At 39.4% G+C, this 22,690-nt stretch overlaps 1 protein-coding gene across 4 annotated transcripts in view; it reads right to left on the bottom strand.

The window, feature by feature from the left end:
* Nucleotides 1–236: 236 nt before the first annotated feature.
* The window catches only part of LOC138758884 (scaffold attachment factor B1-like), an 80,488-nt gene continuing 58,034 nt past the window's right edge, over nucleotides 237–22,690 (bottom strand). For 2 of the 4 annotated variants that reach the window (XM_069928416.1, XM_069928419.1), the window contains 5 exons: nucleotides 17,307–17,466; nucleotides 14,759–14,922; nucleotides 7,046–7,158; nucleotides 2,287–2,350; nucleotides 237–1,421 (listed from right to left, as the gene is read on the bottom strand). In XM_069928416.1, coding sequence (XP_069784517.1) covers nucleotides 1,160–1,421; nucleotides 2,287–2,350; nucleotides 7,046–7,158; nucleotides 14,759–14,922; nucleotides 17,307–17,466 — 763 coding nt within the window. In that variant the 3' untranslated portion in view covers nucleotides 237–1,159. Of the gene's footprint in view, nucleotides 1,422–2,286; nucleotides 2,351–2,913; nucleotides 3,121–7,045; nucleotides 7,159–14,758; nucleotides 14,923–17,306; nucleotides 17,467–22,690 lie in introns of those variants that run through there. The other 2 variants (XM_069928417.1, XM_069928418.1) reach the window with 2 other exon arrangements.

The following is a 22,690-nucleotide window of genomic DNA, read 5'->3' as shown; positions in this document are numbered from 1 at the left end:
TATAATGGCGCCAAATTTCTTTTTTTTTTTTTTTAAATTTTTTTTTTTCACACCATAAATCACATTAGCCATGATATACACTATTTCTTTTTCACACATATACAGTGACTTTTTCTCCCCCCCCCCTTTCCTCCCAAACCACCCCCCCACCCCCCCCCCTCTCATCCATTTTAGGTATACAATCTAGGTTGCATTAAGCCAGTCAGACAATGTTGTCATTCAACAAAATTACACCAGAAATTCTACTGAGTCCATTCTTTTCTTTCCTTCTCCTTCCATCAACTTAGGTAATGTTTGTCCCTGGTAGGTTTTCGCTATTGTATTTAATGTAAGGCTCCTATACTTGTTTGAATATTAAATATTATTTTTTAACCTATATGTTATTTTTTCTAATGGAATACATTTATTCATTTAAATTTAGTAGTTTCTTCCTTTTAATTTGGTTATGTATTCCATTAATATTTAAAGACATATAGTTCAGCGTAGCCCTTTTATATTTTGTTTATCTTCTCTTTCCGTTTTTCCATCATTACCTTTCCTCCTTTTCCATTTCTGTTTTCTTATTTTCAACTCTTTATAAGACAACATTCCTACAACATCCAACATTTTCCTTATTCTCCCAACCAAATCTAGGAAGCATTCTCCACAGTTCCTCTTCATTGACAAAGGCTTTAGTGGGGTTAAATGTGACTAAGTGGCTGAAATTACACCTCGCGTATCATCGTGGAATGGTCATGTATCGATCATATCTGTTAGGCCTTTAGCTGAATGGAACCCATAATATGATACTGGAAGCGATTTCATCATCCTGGCAAATACTTCCCTGTGACAGGCAGCAGGGAGACACTTTCAATTTCCACATTCAAATGTCTCCATTCCTAAACATAGTCTCAATCATAGCATCCCAACGTATCTTCCTCCTCACAAAGGATGAGACTGTTAATTAGGGTTGTTTCTCTGCAGCTTGAGAACTTCAGCAGGGAATATGTTAGTTGACAAATATATGAACTTTTCAGCTTGTTGATTTGAAGGTGGAAAGTCTGATTAACTATTGGGCTGTGGGATGGAGTCAAGGACAAAGCCTCAGTTGAGGATTTCTTTATAGTAATCCCTAGACTGGATGCTAACTGCTTCTCTGTCCTTGGTAAACCTACATCAATTATTGAATCGTACGTGGCCCTGACGTGTCAAAGAATTCATCATGATTATCAGTTTGTTGCTGGATCTCCTGAAATCTTTCCAGCCGCCATTTATTCTTTAGGTCACGGGTTTTTTGTTGGACCTCAGCCTTCAAGTTTCTGTAAAGCTGTTTCTTTTCCCTTGAAGTGTAATCGAGTTTCCATTCCAAGAAAGCCTTGCGTTTGCGACTAATTAGCTCCTGGAACTCATGGTCGCTCTCATCAAACCACTCCTGGTGTTTTCTGGTAGAGAAGTCAAGAGTAGTAGAAGAGTATTAGGGAGCCTGGTGTTAAAAGGATCTGCATATACAGAAAGTAATGAAGAATCAACCTATCTAAAACAAGAAGCAGAGAGATCGCGTACTGGCACATGACAGGGCTAGTACCACCAGGAAAGACTTGGAAGGTTAAGAGAGAACGGAGGTACACAACATGCAAAGGAAGTGTACAATGGGCAGATCTCAGACCACTTGGGCAAGGGCATAATGAGTAAAATGCACTGGGGAAATGAGACCGAAGAGCGTGATGTATTTTTTCCCTCCCCCCAATGTTCTGTTTGACCTACACTGACACATGAAACAATCAGAAACATCCCAGGGCTGCCTACATCAGCAGAAGCATGACATACCAACCTTCCACTATAGGTAAACCAAGACCATGAAACAAAATTTTCCAGTAGTAGGGATAAGGAGAACATGAGGTTCATGTATTCTTTTCTCCCATAATCTGAGGTGTATTTCCTGCCCTAACAAGAGATTTATAGTTATTTCTGTCTGATAGAAGGAAAATTCTAGCATCAAATAAAGTGGAATTAAAATTGTTGAAAATCTTGGTATAATATGGTAGCACAGTCATAGGTGGTTGACTAGTTCACAAAATTATGGAAAATATCAGTAAAAAAACAAGAATAAATACAATCTCATTAAGTACAAGGCACAGCCCTTATGAAGGTGGAGAGGTTAAATTAAACAATTATAACACACAACTGATTAAATGATGACAATTGTGCTTTAGGCATACCAACAATTTTTGAGTAAATTCCAACTTTAAAAAAGTCACTAGTTGACATTTTCTGAAGTAATACCTGTATTTTTTTTCTGCTACTTACCTCCATTGTCCTCCACCACCTCCACTGTAACTTGCCCCAGACTGACGAGACATGCCTCGATTACCTGCAACAGCGTGACATTAGTGAATAATCTTCACCCTCAACTATTCAATGAAAATGGAAGCATTTCATGAAACATAAAAAACACAGTGAATCATTAAGAAAATTTAAACTGAGGGAGGGGAGGATAAAGAAATCAGTTGTGAGAAAGCATGGTTTGTTCATGTTTGCTCTGGATTGAAGAACCGGTAGTTGTCTCAATGCAGTGTCAATGTACCAGGGAGCAGAGTAGGGCAAAAATAAACAAGGTTTCATCAATCCCAGAGTTAGGGTACAAATGGTTCCCATAGTTGGGCATTTTATTTGAAAAAGTCAAAAGGAATTGTTCAATGTGTGCAAGTGTTCACACAGTTGGTGATCAAAACCAACTTTAAAATCAAGGGAAGGGGCCCAAGGTCTCATGCATGAGACTAAGCAGCAAAGGGGTAGGATATCCATGGAGAAAATATGATAGATCCAAAAAGTGGAAGTGTTAAAGGGCTTCTAAAATATTGTGAATATGGATGTAGACAAGGAAAGCAAAAGATGTACTCAGCAGAAACAAATTCCACGGAACACCAAGGGTCCTTCTTTGATTTTCAGTTTTTATTTCACATTTTCATCAGCTGCTGTTTTACTTCAGTGGTTTATATTCCACACTTTGACGGCCCAGTTAGTGCAACACTATTACAGCGCCAGCGACCCAGGTTCAAATCCGGCGCTCTCTGCAAGGAGTTTGTACGTTCTCCCTGCGTCTGCATGGGTTTCTTCCACGTGCTCCAGTTTCCTCCCACCCTTCAAAACATACAGGGATTGTAGATTAATTGGGGATTTGGACGGCATGGGCTGGTGGACCGGAAGGGGCATTACCACATTGTATGTCTAAACTTAAAAAAAAATTAAAATTGGCAGGAAACTGAATATTCATTCAAATGAAGAGATAAACACCAAGTGGGGTTAATTCCAAACAAATCTTTTAATTTTGTAAAGCATTCTAAAATGGTTACAGAAGCTACACTTGTATACAATTATGAGCAATTGCAAGTCTACATTTTACACAAGATACATGGTGTAAAACAAACATACAGGCTAGTTTTATCAGCTCTGACTTATTTCTGTTTATCAGCATATAAATCCTGTATTTTAAATGAATAATGAGTACAGGCAAGGTTTAAAGTGGGGAAAAAAAATTGCTCCCATATTAAATACAGAGGTTTATTAAGTAGTGCCACTTATTAAAATACCAAATATCAATCCATGGTCTGAAACCTGCTGGGAGCTCAGTTCCAACTGGTAGACAACTCATGAACTCTACACCAAACATACAGGGGTTGTTGGCTAATTGGGTACATTTGGGAAGCACGGGCTCATGGGCCGGAAGGGCCCATTACCATGCCGTGTATCTAAAATTTTAAATTAAAACATTAGGTTCAATCATTTCAGATTGAAATTCAGAATGAAATTCAGTTCTAATTTTTTTCAAACAGCATGTTTCAACACCACTTCCATCCAGGGTTCCTGGTCACATCACTTCAAGACTTCCTTTTGGGTCTTTACTTTTCCTACCATCTTATGCTTTCGATATCATCCTTGCATTTCACCCTTTCAATAGTTTTTTCTTCTATTGGCTCCTACAGTTGTTTTACTCTCTGACAATAAACTTGAATAAAATCAACATCTCCAACTTTGACCACTTCTGGTGCAAGGTTATGAACATCATTTCATTGGTAACCTGCTGTGTGTTTGCATCATTTTTCAATCATAATTAGGACTAAAAAACAAAGTACAGTATAACTCCAATTATCCAAAAATCGGATTCTCTGAAATCTTCATTTATCCAAAGCCTCCCAAAATATCGGATTAATGAGGATTTCTGAAGCAATCAAAAATCCTCATTTATCCAAATTTATTTTTCGGCACCGAACTCACTTTCACTGCTTAAAAAATTTTTAAACCCAGCATTCTCATGTGGGTGTCTGAGTCACCATTTTGATTCTGACAGAAACACTTGAGGATTTTGAGATGGCAAAGAGGTCTGCAGATAGCAGTGTGATTGTGTTTGGTCATTTATCTTAGTTTCTTTGCTCCGGTTGTTTTTCTGGTGCAAATTAAACATAATTTCATGCTTAAAAAGCCTTCCCTTGGTGTTTGTTATTGTTTAAACACTGTTACACGTGATTTGCTGTTGCTACTGGGCTATTTTTAAAAAAATGACCAGTTATCTGAAACAAAAAGTTTATCTAACATGGGCTCATCCTGACCATTTTGGTTAATCGGAGTTATTCTGTATTGTTTGCTTTCTTTACCACTCCAGCAAATTCAAAACTATCCTAATAAAAAGATGTCAGTAATGCCATCTTACAAAATCACTCTCCAGGATATCAGCATAGCCAAATATCAGACTGGAAAACAATACAATTTTGATATTGTACTTAATACTGGTGGGCAGATGTAAGAAATCTTAAACCTTTGAAATACCATGCATTTACCCACTGACCATTGATTGGAAATACCACTGGCTCAGCTTCTTAGAAACTAAACTTAGTCCATTACTCTGGTTTCCCCATTCATTTTTGTATCTATCACCTCTGTGAAAAGCTATTGTCAGTAATATTTCTGGAAGTACAAACAATTTCTCTGAGGCTGAAAATTCTCTTGCCCCACCCTTTAATTTTTAGTAATGACTAAATTTATAGCCAGTTTATTAACCAATGAGAAGAGTTCAATCTTGGTTAACTCAAAAATGTATCTAAATGTAGCGAAAAACAATGGACTCAACATTGAGCCTTCAGCATATCACTGGTCACACAGTTCCAATCAGAAAAGTAAAGCTCGAGATTTTCCAGAGCCAGTTCTGAATCCAATTGCCAACTCTCGTTCCAGACTAACCTGCCACTTAGAATTTGCTGCAATCTATAAATCAACAACATGCATCATCAACTATCTTCTTGGTCAGCTCTTCAGACTTGTCAGATACAACCTTCCATGCACAAACTTAGGTTGACTACCTCAAACCAATTCCTGCTTATCCAAATGCATATAGATCTTGTCCTTCAAAAGTCCAGCAACTTTCACTCTCGCTGGCTTGTCCTTGCTGCCCTTTTAAATAACAGCATATTATCCACCCTCCAGTCATCTGGCACTTTACCTGGGGCTGAAACAGATGTAAATATCTCTGTACGGTCCTCTATAATTTCTTCCCTAGCTTCCCAAAAGGTGAAAGGATGTACTTGATCAGGCCTCAGAGTTTTTCCATTTTTATGCACCCAGGGCCACCATTGCCTTCTCGCTGGTATTTCACATATGGTCACTATATATCACAACCCAATTCCTTAGTTTCCATGATCTGTTCCATAGTGAAGACTGATCAAGTATTCATTTAAAATCTCACCCATGTCCAGTGGCTTAACACAAAGATGGCCTCATTGATCTTCAATGGGACTAATTCTTTCATTAACAATCCTTTCAACATGTCTGCAGAATCTCTTGGGATTTTCATTTATCCTACCTGTCATCTTTTTGACCATCAGATTTTCCTCGTGTATTCCTGTATCTCATACTCCAATCTATGCCTCCTTTTACCTGACCTATCCCTTGTTCCTGAACTTATGAGGCAACAGTTCCACATTGCAGAACTGTAGCAAATAAATCTATCAGCATGCCTATGGTACGTTAGAGGAAACAATCTACCAGATAAACCTTTGTGTTGTTAGAAAGAACATGCGAATTTTACACATATTGCACTGGAGGACAACTGCTACTGAAAAATTCCACACAGATAGCACCCATGTCGGTAGGATCTCAATAACAGGGAGAAAGTACAAGAAGGAAAGAGTTTGTTGTCTGAATAACCTTACCTGCAATTTCAGCAAAACAAAGGAGATGGTCACTGACCAGGGGAATTGAGGGAAGCATATGTCGTTTATATATCAAAGGTGATAAGATGGAGATGGTGGAGAGTTTCAGGTTCTTAACCTACAACCTGTCCTAGTCCAACCATGTTGATGGTAACAGCAAGAAAGTGTGCCAACCCTACTTTCTTAGAAGCCCAAGGAAATTTGACATGTCCTGCAGTCACTTACCAACTTTTACAGATACACCACAGAAAGCATCCTGGCTGGATGCGTCACAGCTTGGTATGGGAACTGCTATGCCAAGACTGCAAGAAATTGCAATGTTGTGAACACAGCTGAGATCATCTCACCTCCCTCCACTGACTATCTATACATCCCAGTCTTAGGAAAGCTTCCAACATATTAAAAACTCATCCCACCATGGTCACACTCTCTTCATTACCACTTTCATTAAGGTAAATGTGTTTGAAAACAAACCTCCAGATTCAGCAAGCTTTTTTCCTGCTGTTAAATAGACCTGTCATTGGTAGAAGATAATGCCCTTGCACTGTTTTAACTGTATTTTTCTTCGAACCCTGCACTTTGTCTTTGAAACACAGTTCCCTACACGGACTTATTGTAACACTACACCCTGCATTTGTTTTATTTTGCACTACTTGTTGTAATGACTGACTTGCCTGAAAAGCACGCAAAGCAGATTTTCACTGTGTCTCGGTACATGTGACAATAAACAATTCAATGTTCAATGTTAGCTACTGCTAAGTGTAAACAATGATTCTCCTGTGTGGCCTTTGAGGGGTGAAACTGTCAGAAATAGAAACAATTTCTTTCTTCACATTATTCACAATGCCATTATCGAGTTTCACCTGACCAATGATCTTGCAACATCATTCCATCATTCGTGCTCCCTTTCCAGGAACGATCAGGAATCCCATCGACCTTCCGACTGGATTCACTGTGCCAATCTCGACTGAAAGAGCTGAGATCAGAAATATACACTTCAGTAAACAGTAACCATAGGACAGAGCCTCGATGAAAAACCAAACAGACAGCTAACCTTTAAATACGGTTCCCCTATTTCTTCACTAAGTTGCATTTCACATGCAACATTTCTTTGTGCAATGCAAGAATAACCAGGAGGATTTTCCATAGGCAGAGCCAGGCTTCTCATTTTTTGGTAATCCGAAAAAAAAAGTAAAATTTGTGCATAGATGTGAAAAAGATCACTGCTGGGGAATGGAGTTAAACAGCAAAGTCTGCAGATGCTGGGACTATAGTGCAATCAATATACCAAAGTACTGGAGAAATATTCTGGACACTAACTAGATGGCATTTACATCGACTCCTCCAAATTTCGGTCAACCCGAGTCTCTCTCCTTCCTTACCGTCCTGTCCCGTTTCTGTTGGCCTCTTTCCTGTTACCCTGTGCTCCTTCGTTCCTCTTCTCCTGCCCCCCCAACCCACCCGCCTGCTTTTGCTTGTACCTGATAAAAGGCTCCAGCCCAAAACTTCAGCTCCTATAGGTTCTACTTGACCTTTTGAGTTTCTCCAGCTCTGTTGTGAATTGCACTGCTCTGGAATGGATTTTTTTTTGCTATTAGGTCAGCACCAAGGACATTCAGAGAAAATTATGAAATTAGGATGCAAAATGGCCATGGTACAATAGGCAAACTATCTTGAGAGCATTTATTCTCACTTTCAACTATTGTTTTTTCTCTGAGAAAGTTTTAAAATTCTGTTCAATGTCGACCCTTGCTTCTGCAGTTCCAACATGTGAAGTGATGATAGACAATTCGAAGTCAGGAAACATGTCAGAAAGTCACCATTATTGAACTGAGACTGGCATTCGATTTCATACAGGTAGTCGCATGAATGGAAATTAGGCTAACTTTTACTCAGTGCATTTTGGAAAAGTGCAGTTGCAGTTAGTGATGGAGATCTGCAATGATCTGTCAAAGGCTCACAATTATGCAAAAACCTGCAGTAAAACAGAAAAGGAGTTGTACCTATAGGCTGAAGGAACATATCCAGAAAAGAAGAATAAGATCATTGTAGAATGTATGTGCTTGGGAGCCTGGGGTTAAGAGGAGGGAAGTTGAATGCCAGAGAAAGCAAAATAATTCTTGATAAACTTGATTTTGATAAAGGAAATTTCCTTAATACTGCTTATTCAAATTCCAACTCAGGAAAAAAAACATGGCATGGGAAAAGCCTGGAGAATTGGATTACCAATTAATTGGTTTAAAGGAGTCAGAGGATGGTTGAACATGAATTGATAGGAAGTGACCATCACATACTCCACAAACTATTGTTATTCGATTATTTGAAAGTATGAATACGACAAAACCATCAAATTATGCCAAGGAGGACACAAGCAGAAAGAGTACGTGTATGAGGGTGATGATAAACTTCATTTTGGGACATGCCAAAGTCTTGAATATAAATCAAGATTTGTATGGAGAAATGTTTACCCTTCTTAGAACTACTGTAGACTATTTAAACAATCTTATATTCTGCATCACCTCCAATTAATTTCAGCATTTATAGTCTTGCTGATATACATGAAAGATATGCAGAGTCTCTTAAGACACTGGATTGCCTATTTAATAATCCATTCCCCATTGACTGTGAGAGACTGAATTCTTTAGTGCAGCCATTCTAATTGGGGAATATGGCCCCCTTGGTTTTTTTTTTGGGCCAAACAATGCAAGATTTTTTTCCCAACATTGGAGGCATTTGGAGATAGCTTGGAATGACCTGGATCAGCCATACTCAACCTTTTTGCAGCTATGGTCCCTTAGGACTCTGCTCAAAGTTTATGGGTTCCCTTTCCTGTGAAGCTGACAAGTTTGGTTTCTTCCAGAATTCTCCCCTACCGACTACATACAAGAAACAAAAATATGTTACGCGAGATGAAAGGAAAACAAGGCTTTAACACAGCCACTTCATTCTGGGATATTTGAGGCTTTTACGCTTTCACTGTTGTGTAAAAAAACACCGACACGAGGTGGGGGGGGGGGGGGGGGGGCGGTTAATTCCACACCAGGCTTTTTTCCAGCAGCAGAGGTAGTAACAGTGCTAGAATGTAAAAGAGGTGATCCGGAATTCCGGCACCATGATGGGAATGGATGTGTTTGTATACCATTTTTTTTGGGTATATTTACAGGTAAGCATTTAGAACTTTGACAAATCATGCAAGTAGGAAAACAGGAAAAATCTTTTTAATAATACTGCTGTCCCACTCTCTCACGGCAGCTGCTGCCTGCTCTCTATTGCTGTGGACCGCTGATGGACAGGGGTGAGGGCAATCATAAGGGTGGTTAGGCCCAGCACCAACCCAGCAAGGTATCATTCCCAGTACATCATTGATTTGACGATAGGTCTGTCAGATTGAACTGCAATTATACAGCAAAAGTAAAAGGCATAGTCAATCTGGCTGACAGTGACCAGTTCGTTAGGGAATATCTGACAGGCAAGCACTTGGGGTTTAGCCCAGCTTGGATGTTTATGCATGGTCCCATAAATGCACAAGTCTGAAGTGAGCTGGAGATGAAATGCCTGGAGGTGAAATGTGCTGGTGGTCAAATAGTGATACATCCATCCTCTATTACACTCATTGTTTCATTAGGTGGGAGAAGCTCTGATGTGTTGCTGGGAGGAGAAAGAGAGATGATTTAATTCACATGTACATAATTCATGGTTTTGACAGGACAGATATGGGTGGCTGTTGGTCTTTCAAATTAGGGCTTGATCATTCATGAATAAGAAAAAATATGTATGAAAGGGTACTGAATCTGGAACTCTAAAGAAGGAGGGTGTGAATGCTCAGTTACTGAATGTATTCAAGACAGGCGCCGACAGATATCTTCAGATATTAAGGGAGAGATTAGTATTGGCAATGCTGTGGCATTGTGATAAAAGACCAGCCGCCACAATGATCCCACTGTCCCGCTCTCAGCTGTCCCCCGGTGTCTCTAGTCACCTTGTGTTGTGAGCAAGCTGGTCTATGGGTTTGTCCTCAGTTTGAACAATCTGAAGCCCCCAACATTATCTTTTGTTATCTGTCACCAACCCCCAACGACAGAGTGAAAAGAAAAAGCTTGAAAACCACTGTTTTAATTGTAACTAATTAACTCGTTATGTTCATGGTTTCATAAGTCCAAAGGAAATGGGCCAATGACAATTTTCTCAAGCAAAATATTTCAGTAACGATTGGGTTTAGAGGAGTGGTTCTCAACCTTTTTTTCCCTCTCAAATACTTTAAGTGATCCCTTACTAATCACAAAGCACCTATGGCACAGGGATTACTTAAAGTGGTATGAGTGGAAAGAAAAAGTTTGAAAACCACCACACTCTTTTATAAATTATGTATGCGTGTTTTAATAACTTGTGTGCGTATTTTCCCATGCTCTTGAATAAACTGTGCTCCACGTTTTATTCCCACTACGATTTTCCCATGCTATTCTATTAATTGTTGTGTCAATAAAAGTTTGATTGCAAACCCTTGTGTCCAGATCCGTCTCTCTTAAACCTGTTACTTCCTCAACACAACAATGCCCAGTGAGGTGACTGACAGCGGGCCGCCAGCTATTTTTGGGGTAAAAAAGTGTGTCAAACATGCTGTCAAATACGGTATGTTATACGAGATACTAGATGCTGACACTGTATTACATGCTCCACCTCTTTAGCTCCTAGAATGCCAGCTTGCTGTGTAAAAAGACACACTGACCTGGCATATGCCAAATTTGTTCGGTTCAGTGTAAATGACCAAAGTTAGCTTAATGCCAGGTCTTCCTTGGGGTAATATTGCAGGACTTCTGTTCCATGCTTGACTGTCATGGAACCAGGTATGACTATGAATTGCCTTCCATGTAGTTTTCCTCTTTTGTTCTATCATCTTCAATTCCAAGAAATAAATGTGCAGACCAAAGATTTTGCTTGATATTTCTCGAGTCCACAAGCTCCCTTATTTTGCTTCATGTTTTTGTGACAGATTATGAATCTATCCTTCTGCTAGCTTTTACTGAAGATGTGTATTGTTCATTATTTTCCATAAAATTTAAGCCAACTATTGAGCTTTGGGTTGTAAGAATTAATTTTTGTAACTTTCAGAAATAATTTAACCCACAAGTTCCTTGGCAAAAAAAGTAGCAAAACAGCAGGTATTCGGTGGAATATTTATCATATGGTTTCATCATTATATCTTCACAAAACCCTTCTATGTCTAAATATTTGATTTGTTTTAATACATTTTTAAATGAAAGCAAGCTCAAACAACATTTAGAGAACCTACATAAAGGAAGATTAACCCTTGGATTACTTCAAAACATTCGGGATAATTTTGAAACAAAGCCAACACTCAAACAGATTATTTCTGTAACATCACAGAAATTAGGAAAGTGTCTCCCTGCAAGAGGAGAGGACTGGCTGTCTCATGTTTCACTTGGAATAAGTGAAACAAGAAGGAACTCTGTGGTGACCTGAAAGAAAGAGGTTATCATCTGGAGAACCCTGAGGGGGGCAAGTTTCTTCGGCAAGATATTGAAGTAGCTGAGTGTCCATCGTACAACAACTCTCTCTCTCTGAAAACCTACAAGAACCTTCCTCAGCAGTAACCATTTACCTTTCAAGCACCAAACCCTGGTAAACTTTATAAATGTTAAATTCTGTGCACAATATAAGAATTGCCTGCAACCAGTGAACTTGGACGAATGAGAAATGAGATTAGATTGTGAATCAAAGAACATTTCTGAACTTACACACACATTACATACACGTGCACTTAGAATTAGAAGGGGGTTAAGTTAGGTGAGTTAAGTCAATAGTGATAAATATGTTTTCATATTTAAAGATAATTAAAAGCAACTTTTGTTTAAGTAACCATTTGTTTTGGTGAATATCCATTGCTGGTGGATTTTGGGATCCTCTGGGCTCGTAATCTCAAAATCCTGTACTAGATATTAGATCCGTTTAAGAAACAACCCACAGATGTTGATGCAAAAATTCACGAAAGTTTGATTGCTCTTCAGAGTGATATAATTGCATGCCGCAAGTTCAATCAATCAATTTAAAAAGATTTTTGATTTAAGAGTGATTTGCCGAATACATTTACAAAGTTATGGGAAAAGGCCAAACTACTTTTCATTGCCTTTCCCTCAACATACTTAGTTGAATGTGGATTCTGCAAAGTCGTTTCCTTGAATCCAGGAACAGACCTGATATTACAAGAGGTATCCTTCGACTAGCCCTATCCAATTGGGAACCTGATATCAAAAAACTTGCACAGAATCATCAAGCTCAAGCATCTCAATAGAATTTTCATTTTAGAAGAATTATTTTTTTAAAGTTCTTTTTATTAAGTTTTTGCATCTTTAAGTTTATGTTTAAGGTTCCGTAAAGACTCATTGCATACAACTATTGCACTCTAAGGGTCTTTTAAAAACATTTTTTGTAATATATATGTTAATGTTTTCTTCTTTCCTGCATGTTCAAAAAGAATGATTTCCTATTTGTTTGTTCTGGAATCACAAGCCACATTTGTCATACTAAGAGTAAAACCTTTTCACCTCAAGTAACATAAATATTTTTCATGTTTTTTTATGTAGTCAGTAGGAAAGAAGTACACAAGACACCAACTAAATGATTGCTTCACAGGGAAGGGGAGCATAAATTTTGAGCAGAATCTGAAGGGAATAAGTTAGAGTTTAGTGAGTTGGGGAATTTCTAGCCTTTATGTTGACAGATACTCTCAATTGTTTGAGATCTTACAATCACTGATACACGTTGGCACGAGGCTTCTGGAAGGCTGCAATCACACCAACTGGCCAGGAACAATACTAAGGAATGGAATGTTGAGATCATAATGCACAGGTCAGCCAATGTCCTATTTAGTACATGAGCCAAAACAGAATCACCTGGCAGTAACTATAGAAAGGATATTTATAATGTTGGAAAGTGTACAGAAAAGGTTTACAAAGTTGTTTCAAGAATTAGGAAAGTTATTGTGAGAGACTGGAAAGACTTATCCTGCTTTCCTTAGCATACAGAAGTTTGAGAGGGGGATCTTATTGAGGTTGAAAAATAATAAGGGGCATAGATAAGGTAAATAATGAGATTCTGTTTATCAGAAAGGAAGAAGCCAAATCAAAAGGCCACAATTATACAGTGAAAGGGTGGGATTTAGAAGGGACTTTGTAGCTGCTATACTTTGTGAGGTCTCTGGGGTGGTTCAGTACATCTCTGAAGACTCTCGTAAACTTCTAAAGGTGTACCACGGAGAGCATTCTGGCAGGTTACATCACTGCCTGGTATGGAGGCGCCAACTCTCAGGACAAGAATAAACTCCAGAAGGTTGTTAACTCAGCCTGCAACATCACGGGCATCAGACTTCACTCCATCGAGGACATCGACATGAAGCGGAGTCATAAAAAAGCAGCCTCCATCCTCAAAGATCCCCACCACCCAGGCCATACCCTTTTCACTCTGCCACCATCAGGGAAAAGATACAGGAGCCTAAAGACGAGCACTCAGCTGTACAAAGATATGTTCTTCCCTGCTGCCGTCAGATTCTTGAATAATCAATGAAGCAAAGGCACTGCCTTAATTTTTATGTACTACTATTTTTTTTATAGAGTAAATGTTGTAAAATAGTTATAATATGCACGTCTGCACCTATTGATGCTGCTGCAAACTCCGAATTTCATGACAATAAATCCTGATTTTAATACTGAGATGGTTCTTGACGCAGAGTGGTGGCCACATGCAATGAGCTGCCAAAGTGGTGACGGTAGGCAGATTAGCTACCTTTAAGAAACACTTTAACAACTACATGGACGGTAGGGGATTGCAGCGGGATGGATCTAAAGTGGGCAAGTGGGACTAAGCTGTAGGGCACATTATTCGGCACTGACAAGCTGGGCCTGCTTCCATGCTCCATATCTCAACACAATCAACAACTTCCCCATACTACCCTAACAATAAACTATTCAAGATCAAAAGATCTGTCTGTGCATCTGAAAAGTCACTTATTTTTCTTGTACTAATTGCAACCGAGTTTTTATTATCTAGCCTTTCACATTATTTCTTTATGTTTTAGTATATTGTGATAATTTATGCCATTGCAGTTGGTGTATTTTGTGTATCTCTGTTGTTGAAGCAAGAAGGAATTTCAGAGTATCTGGACATTGGACTTGTATATATGACATTAAATTCTCATCTTACCAAATATCTCAGGCTTGTCTTTTATAAAGCTGTACCATGATAGGCTCTCAAGTTCCATAATTTATACTCCTTGCTGTCATAGACTTTACATCATAGATGAAGTCAAGACAATTATTGTTTGCAAATAAATTCTACCCGTGATCCAACAAGCTTGATCTTGAGGAATTCAAGCTAAAGACTTTTCTCAAATATCAGACAACCAACTAATTTGAGCACCTCATGAATATCCCTGCTAAAATCAGTTGCCACTAACAAAGATACGATTGGTTTGTACAGAGCTTCAATGTACCACTTGGAGGACAAAGGCATTGAAGTGATTATCCCTTTATGCAATATCTGGAAGCAATGGCTCCGTTTACCTATCATGAGGTCTATCATATGATCTTTCATATGGCCTTTCTGAAGATCGTTCGTAACCCCTATTGTAACTCCTATCGTAAGACCTTCTCGTAGGTTGATCATAGTGCATCTCACAGAATAATTCCTTCTCTCGACGTATTCGCTCCTGTTCCCGTCTCCTTTCCTGTATAGAATAACACACGTCAGTGTAAACATATACTTTCTTACTCCAATTGCAAACAGCTTACGAAGCCAACCCACAAGATGCCAATTACAGTTGTCAATTGACTAATTTCTGGCTGATTTTTCGTACATGACAATATCATCTGAGAATCTTGTGTGGAATCTCAAAACTTTTACAAATATCAGCAGATAGGTCATTTTCAAATGCATATTATCACAACTTTTCACTTGAAAGTCTTCATATTTAACAGTTCTAAAAGGCATCAGATTCCTCATACAAATAATCGCATTAGTAAGTTTTCAACTGATGCAGGAGCACTGCAGTTAAACCAGTCTTTAGCGTTTGTGACGATGGATAATGAGAAATCAATCTTGGTTATTTTCCAATTTATATCTGGGGCAATGATGTCATCTTGCTCAGATTAGTAAAATCTTTACCCTATTCTTTAAAGAAATATTTTAATATATGGATATGGTATGGATTCTGAATCATTTCACATCTTAAATGTTCAATAAATTAATTTTCTTTGAAACCATAACTATAACTAAGTACATGCCTGAAGCCTGGAAACTCCCATGATTACTCAAACTGACCACAAACCTTGACAATGAGTACCAGAAACTTCTCAATTGAAGGAGAAGTGGGCACCTTGGATGATTAAGCAGCTCCTAAAGCCAATCACAATCTGAGCCAAGAATACCTCAGGATCTTCCTGGTGAAATGGATGCCCTACTCATTCAATAAACAGAACATGCTCATTAAGTCCTGGTCTTTGTCACCCAGGTTTTTCTTTTCAGTACAACACAAGAAAGCAGACCACCAAGTCCCTCAAGCCTGCTCAACCAACAATGGCTGATCTAACACAGACCTCAACCTCCTGTGCCAGATCTCCATAGCCCTCAATTTCCTGATCGCTCAAAAAATTATTTACTTCCATTTTAAGTACTTCAATAGATCCAGCCTCCACTACTCACTGGTATAGAGAATTCTAGAGACTTTTAAATAACTCACTTTTAAATGACCAGTCCCCATCTTGAAACACTATCTCCCTGTCATGTCTCCTTAGGATGATCTTTTAAGTTTCAATATGATCAGCCATCATTCTTCTAATCTCTAATATAGAGCCAAACCACCTAACCCCTCTTAATAGGACATGCTTATAACTTTGCCGTGAACAAGAACACCAAAATGAACAGTACAGTAAAATTTCCATCTTTTGGAATTCAATCAACTGAAAACTCAAGATAGCAACAAAATGAACCCCCTAGGAAATAAATAAATTTCAAATAAATAAGACTGGGTGATGGACCCATGGGGGGAGCAGTGTTACACAGTTTGCCCCGCTGAACTACCGATGCCCCTCAATACGCATGCATTCCTTTTGCCGTCATCACATGCGTGAGGTAAGTTGGGTTGGACTGAGGGCATGACTGAGACACTTGCGTGGAGGTGAGTCGGGTTCCACCAAGCGCCTGACCGGGACACTGTGTGGAAGTGAGTCAGCTTGCCAAAGTGAGTAAGGTGCACCATGGACTAGAGTGGGACACTTGCTTGGAGGTAAGACAGCTTGCCAGCGCGGGGAAGATGCACCAAGGGTCAGACTGGGACACTTGGGCAGAGGTGAGTCAGCTGGCACTGAGGGCTGGACTGGGACACCAGGATGAAGAGCCGGTTGATGATGCTCACTGCAGGGATGACTCGCCCAAAGTAACCTCATCTAGTAAGTGTCTTTATTTTTATTGGTATTAGGTATATTAGTAAGGCTTTATCTGTAAACTTGGGGGAGGGTTTTTTTTATGATGGCATCAAGGGTGTAGAGGCTAGCAATACAGTGCCAGAACCTGAGGTTTGAATTTAAATTTGGCCCAGTTACTGGAATTTCATAAAGACTACAATATTGATGATTTTTTCACTGTATTTTGTCTATTAAACAGTGTATTTTTAATGAGGAAGTATTAGGCATTGGAAGAGTGAGCTTCAGTTAACTAGAAAATTTGCATATCCGACATCCACGATCCCCGTAGATGCCGGATAATGGGAATTTTACTGTTCTTCATGTATTTCCTATCTCTTTTCATTCAAGTAGTAGGCTGCCACCTGGTTTCTTCTAAAGTGCTTGATCTCACACTTTACTGCATTAAACGCCACTTGCCAGGTTTTCACACGTTCACACATTTTCACCACAATTTGTTCTTCTATCTATTTTTACGTATCAGCGGTAAAGTTGCATACCTCACATTCTTCCCCCTCTTCAGGATATTTATATAACATGCTACTGATTTACATACAACTGGGTAGTTGTACATCCAATTATCTACTGCCATTCCATTTGCTGTTTATGTTGTTACAACAATTTGATCTGCAACTTTTTTTTTTTTACTTACTTTCTCTATGAACAATCTCTCTCTCTCCAGTGCTTCTCTCTCCAGTCTCTCTCTTTCAAGTCGCATCCTCTCAATTTGCAGTCGATCTCGTTCCCTTTGCAGCATTTCTCTGCCTTCACGTTCCCGTCGACTTTCACGGTCCCATGCTTCACGTTCTCGGCTATAAAAACAAAGCACCAGGTTGCTTGAATTTCACAAAACAAACAAAGTTCCCTTGTTCCATCAGTTCTGTGTCAGATTTGAAAACATTTTGGTCTGTTCCACTGCATTTCCCTTATCCATACAAACTTCTTCCTGAAAAATTGGGCAATGTAATCCAGATCAGACCTTATTTTCATCATTCACTGCAATGTTCTTGAACTTTCTCTTCAGCAGCAGAGCTGGCCTCACCTGTAGCCTGGAACATGTTCCAGAAGTGCAAACACTCCTCTAGACTAGCCATCCTAATCAAAGAGGGGTGTGAGGGGGCTTACACTCCTCCCCTCCCCCAAAACCCAGCGGCCACAGCACATTTAAGCAAAAGCCTTATTTTCTTTTCACCTTACGTAACATAAATGGTTTTTTATGTAGCTGGCAGGAGAGAAGAACGGAAGAAACAAAAAACTGGCGGCTGAATCCCAGGAAATGGGACCCATAAACTTTGAGCAGAGTCCTTGGGGGGAGGGGGGGGGGTCTATAATTGCCAAAAAAAGATTAAGAATGCCTGCTATACACCCTCCTCCCAATCAATGTTTCCGTTATCTCTTGTGATTTTCCATTCTCTTCATTAGCTGTTACATCCTCATCTTAATTAATTAAACAATATGGAGCTGACTCCTACTCCGTCAGGTTCACATGCTTGTCAAATTATTTGGGTAGGAGTCTACACCCCTCACAAAGGGCCTCCCCCTTTCAGAGTTCTTAATTCACATTTCCTCACCACCATGCCCCTCTTGAACTTTTCATTGCAAACCACAGGGGCCACCTCAATTTTTCCCATGGATCTGCACGCAGCATTCGTTTCACAAAGCCTCATTATTTAGCTTGTAATAATATTTTGGAAATTCCTATCTACTGCACAAAGACTGCACTCTCTCACCTTTTTGCCCATGAGCTCATTATTTTTTTCCCATGAGCTCATCAAGTCATTTCCCAAATACCAATTATCCTAACACACTTCAGCTCCAGTTCCTAAACCGCACATAGTCTGTTTTATTGAAGATGCACAAGCAATGTTTTAGCCTATTCTTACCCTTTATAAATGCTTTCTTCCTATTTTTAATTTTCTTTCCCAGCCAAGTCTCTCCCAGCCAGTTGAGTTCCTTACACTCACATAATTTCTGATACTACCTACTATCGTTTTCCAATTTGCTGTCATTTTCAGCATTGTTATCCAATCTGTCCATACTTCATGACCCATCAGGGTAGTTTTTACTTTATTCACTTCTATTCTTGAACCCAGACCAATCCAGTACCTATTGTTCAATTCTAGTTTAGCATTACATTATACCTGGCACAGTAAAAAGGGTTCTTCTGTAACCAGTCCAGCAAATCAACACTAACATGTGCACAGCTATACAAAATACAAGCACTACCACCAAAATGATGGGGGATTGTAACTGGTGTGATGAAGATTCTTTATGTTGCTGGCTACCTTTCTGAGATTCTTCTTCAGGTAGGAGTTGATTAGTGCCATAACTAACCTCTCAAAGCACTCTTCATGATAGAAGCAAGCACCACAGGCCAACAGTTACTGAGGCAGGACATCCTATGCTTCTTTTGAGGTGAATATATTTTATTGCTGGAAATCTTTCACACTGTAGCTAGTAGAAGTTAAAAATGTCTACATCAAATCCAGCCAGTTGTTCCGCACAGATTTTAATGACAACGGTCTGGATAGTGGAATGCCACTATCCATTCACATAATACCTTGCATTTGAAGTCAAACTTGGAAAATGTAGCACACTAAAACTTTAATCGACTGGGAGACCAGATGTGTTGGGGTTAGGAGGTAGGAAGGGATGTGGAGTAAGAATAAAAGTAAAACTGAAAATTATGGATTGCACAGAGGTACAAAACTGAAATTTGTTCCTAAAAGGGCCAGACAGTGAAGTGAAGTGGCGCTTTCAAGTCATCAACAGAATTTTTGATCAATATATTTGCTTGGTCTTAACAAAGTTTAATAGACTTGGGATATAGCTGTCAAAGAAAAATCATCCTGTGCAGACTCAAGGTGTTGAATCATTCACTCCTATGATTTTTACAATTCATTTACATCCAACCATATTGTTCAAAATTTCATGGGTAGATTTTAAAAAAATGCTTGCTTTTCAGAGTTCACTCCCAGACTGAACATGGAACAGTACAGTACAGGCCCTTCTGCCCATGTTGTGCCGACATAAATAAACATACTCTGCCTTCAATCTAACCCTTCCCTCCTTCACAGCACACAATGCTCCATTTTTCTTACATCCATGTGCCTGAAACTTTTGAATTTCCCTATTATACAAGTTTTCACCAGAACCCACAGCAATGAATTCTATGCAAAAACTTACCTCTGAGATCTCTAAACTTTCATCCACTCATCTAAAACAGATGTCCTCTAGTATTGACCATTGGCATCCTGGCTGTCCACCAATGCCTCTCATTATCTTATACACATCTATTAAATCATCTCTCATCCTCTGTTGCTCCAAAGGAAAAAAGCCCTGGCTCTCACAACCTTCCTTCATAAGACATGTTCTCCAATCCAGGCAGCATCCTGGCAAATCTCCTTTGACCTCTCCACATCCTTCCTATAATGAGGCAACCAGAAATGAACACAATACTGAATGAATACAGTAGGTATAGTCTAACCAATTTTAAGGAGCTGCAACTTTCCTCATTTTTGAACTCAGTCCCCCAACCAATGAAGGGCAGCACATCAATACACCTTTTTAACCAACCTATCAATTTGTATGGGACCTCTTCCCCACACAGGTAAGAATCCTGCCATTGGCCACGTATCATTTTATACTTTTCCAGATAGAACTCCATCTGTAACATATTGCATTCTGTCAATATCCTGTTGTAACCTACACTATCCATAACACCTCCAACCTCCATATCATCTGCAAATGTACCAACCTACTCCACTAGTTCTTCATCCAAGTCATTTACATCACAAAGAGCATGATCACAGAATAGATCTTTGTGGAACACTAGCTACCGATCTCCAGGCAGAATACGTTCCATCTACTATCACTCTTTCTGCAGACAAGGCAATTCTGAATCTATGATAAGGAACGAGTAATACTGGATATAGCAGGTATTCAAAATTAAATTAAATATTTTAAAATTAGACATAAAGCACTGTAACAGGCCAATTCGGCCCTACGAGTCCATGCTGGCCAAATGCACCCTATTAACCTTCACACCAATATATTTTTGAAGGGTGGGAGGAAACTAGAGCCCCTGGAGAAAATCCATGCAGACATGGGGAGAACTTACAAACTCCTTATCCATAGATCCAGAAAGGCTTCTCCTCCAGTTGGCTTGTCCACATAATGTGTCATGAATTTTTCTTGGACACACCTAACAAATTCTGTCCTTTCTAAACCTTTTGCACTAATGAGGTGCTAATCAACAGAGAAATTGAAAACTCCCATATGAGAGAGTGAGTGAGCTACAATTCAGCATTGGAGCAAGACAAACTTTAAAGGTTTAAGACAGGATTTCGTTGATACGAACAGGTTGTTTGAAGAAAGATGAACATTAGGAAAATGGGATGTTTTTAAATGTGTGTTGACAAGAGTCCATACACGTTCCTGTTAGAGTTAAGGGTCAGACATGCAAGTGTAAGGAGGCTTGGATGATGAGGGAAGTTCAGGCCCTCAAGAGCAAGGAGACAGGGAGCTGGTATAAGCAGCTGGGAACAAATGCATAGCTGGAGGAGTTTCAGGAACTGTGGAGCAAACTAAAAAAGGAAAAAGGAAGGCAAAAATGGGACAAGAGATGGCACTGGCAGATAATAAGGATTATCCCAAGATTTTATGTACATGAAGGGGAAAAGAACCAGATTGTTTTTAAAAAGAAACCCCTCTGGATTCAATGCAGTCAACTCTCTAAAGCCACAAGAGATGGAAGAAGGACTAATGAGTACTGTTTTTAATGTGAAGGCATAAGGACTGGGAAACTTGGAACAGTCAACGATAGCATCTTGAGAGCAGTCAGCATTAAGGTTGAGGATGTGCTAAAAGTCTTGTTGCATTCGAAGGTAGACAAATCTCCTGGGTAACCTGACCATGACTCAGGAAGCCATTCAAGAGGGAGAAAAGAGGAATGTGTGGTAATTGGAAATAGAATAGTTAGGAGAATAGACTAAAGTTCTCTACATCACAGTGATAGAGCAGCTGAAGGCTGTGTTGCCTGCCCGATGTCCTGGTTCGGGTCATCTTATCTGACCTGTAGAGAAATTTGCAGTGGGAGAAGAAAGATCCAGTTGTTGTGATCTAGGTGGGTACCAATGATGTAGGCAGAACCAGGAAAAGAGATTCTGCTGAGGGAATTTGAGGTCCAAGTTAATAAAAAGCAGAATTAAAAAGGTGGTAATCTCTGGATTACTACCTGAACCATGTGCAAATTGACGAAGGGTCCAGAAGATTAGAGTGTTAAATGAATGTGGGATTGGTGTGGGAGAAGTGAGTTCCAATTCATGGGAAATTGACATCAATATTGGTGAAGGAAGGAACTGTTTAAAAGGGATGAGCTCCATTTTAATCATGATGGAACCTGGATTGGAAGACGACGAATGTCACAACATTATTCTTTAATAGTAATACAGTAATAGGCCATTTCGGCCCATGAGTCCATGCCGCCCAATTTACACCCAATTAACCTACTAACCCCGGTGCATTTTGAATGGTGGAAGGAAACAGGAGCCCTCCCCTCCATGGAAAACCCACAGATATAGGGAGAACATACAAACTCCTTACAGATGATGCTGGATTTGAGCCCTGATGTTGCGCTAACTGCTATGTGCCACTCAATATAGGCAAAAGGCAGGTAACTGTAGGACGATTAGTTTAACATCTGTAGTTGGGAAAATGCTTGAAGAAATAGTGAGGCATCTGAAGCTACATGAATCTATCAGGCAGACACAGCATAGATTCAGCAAAGGCGGGTCATGTTTGACAAATTTACTGGAGTTCTTTGCGAATATAACAAGTGCAAAAGACAGAGAGGAGCAGTTGGACATTGTTTACCTGAATTTCCAGAAGGCACCTCATAAAAGACTTACACAGAAGAAAAGGAAGCATAGAATTGGGGGTGATATATTAGCATACATTGAGGATTGGTTAACTGATAGAAAGCCAAGTGTTGGAGTACAGGGATGTTTTTCTGGTTGGCAGTTGGTGGTGAGCAGT

Source organism: Narcine bancroftii, chromosome 3 (assembly GCF_036971445.1).
Source record: "Narcine bancroftii isolate sNarBan1 chromosome 3, sNarBan1.hap1, whole genome shotgun sequence".
Taxonomy (NCBI): Eukaryota; Metazoa; Chordata; class Chondrichthyes; order Torpediniformes; family Narcinidae; genus Narcine; species Narcine bancroftii.
Note: the sequence above shows the minus strand (reverse complement) of the source record. Positions and strands in the feature narration are given on the sequence as shown.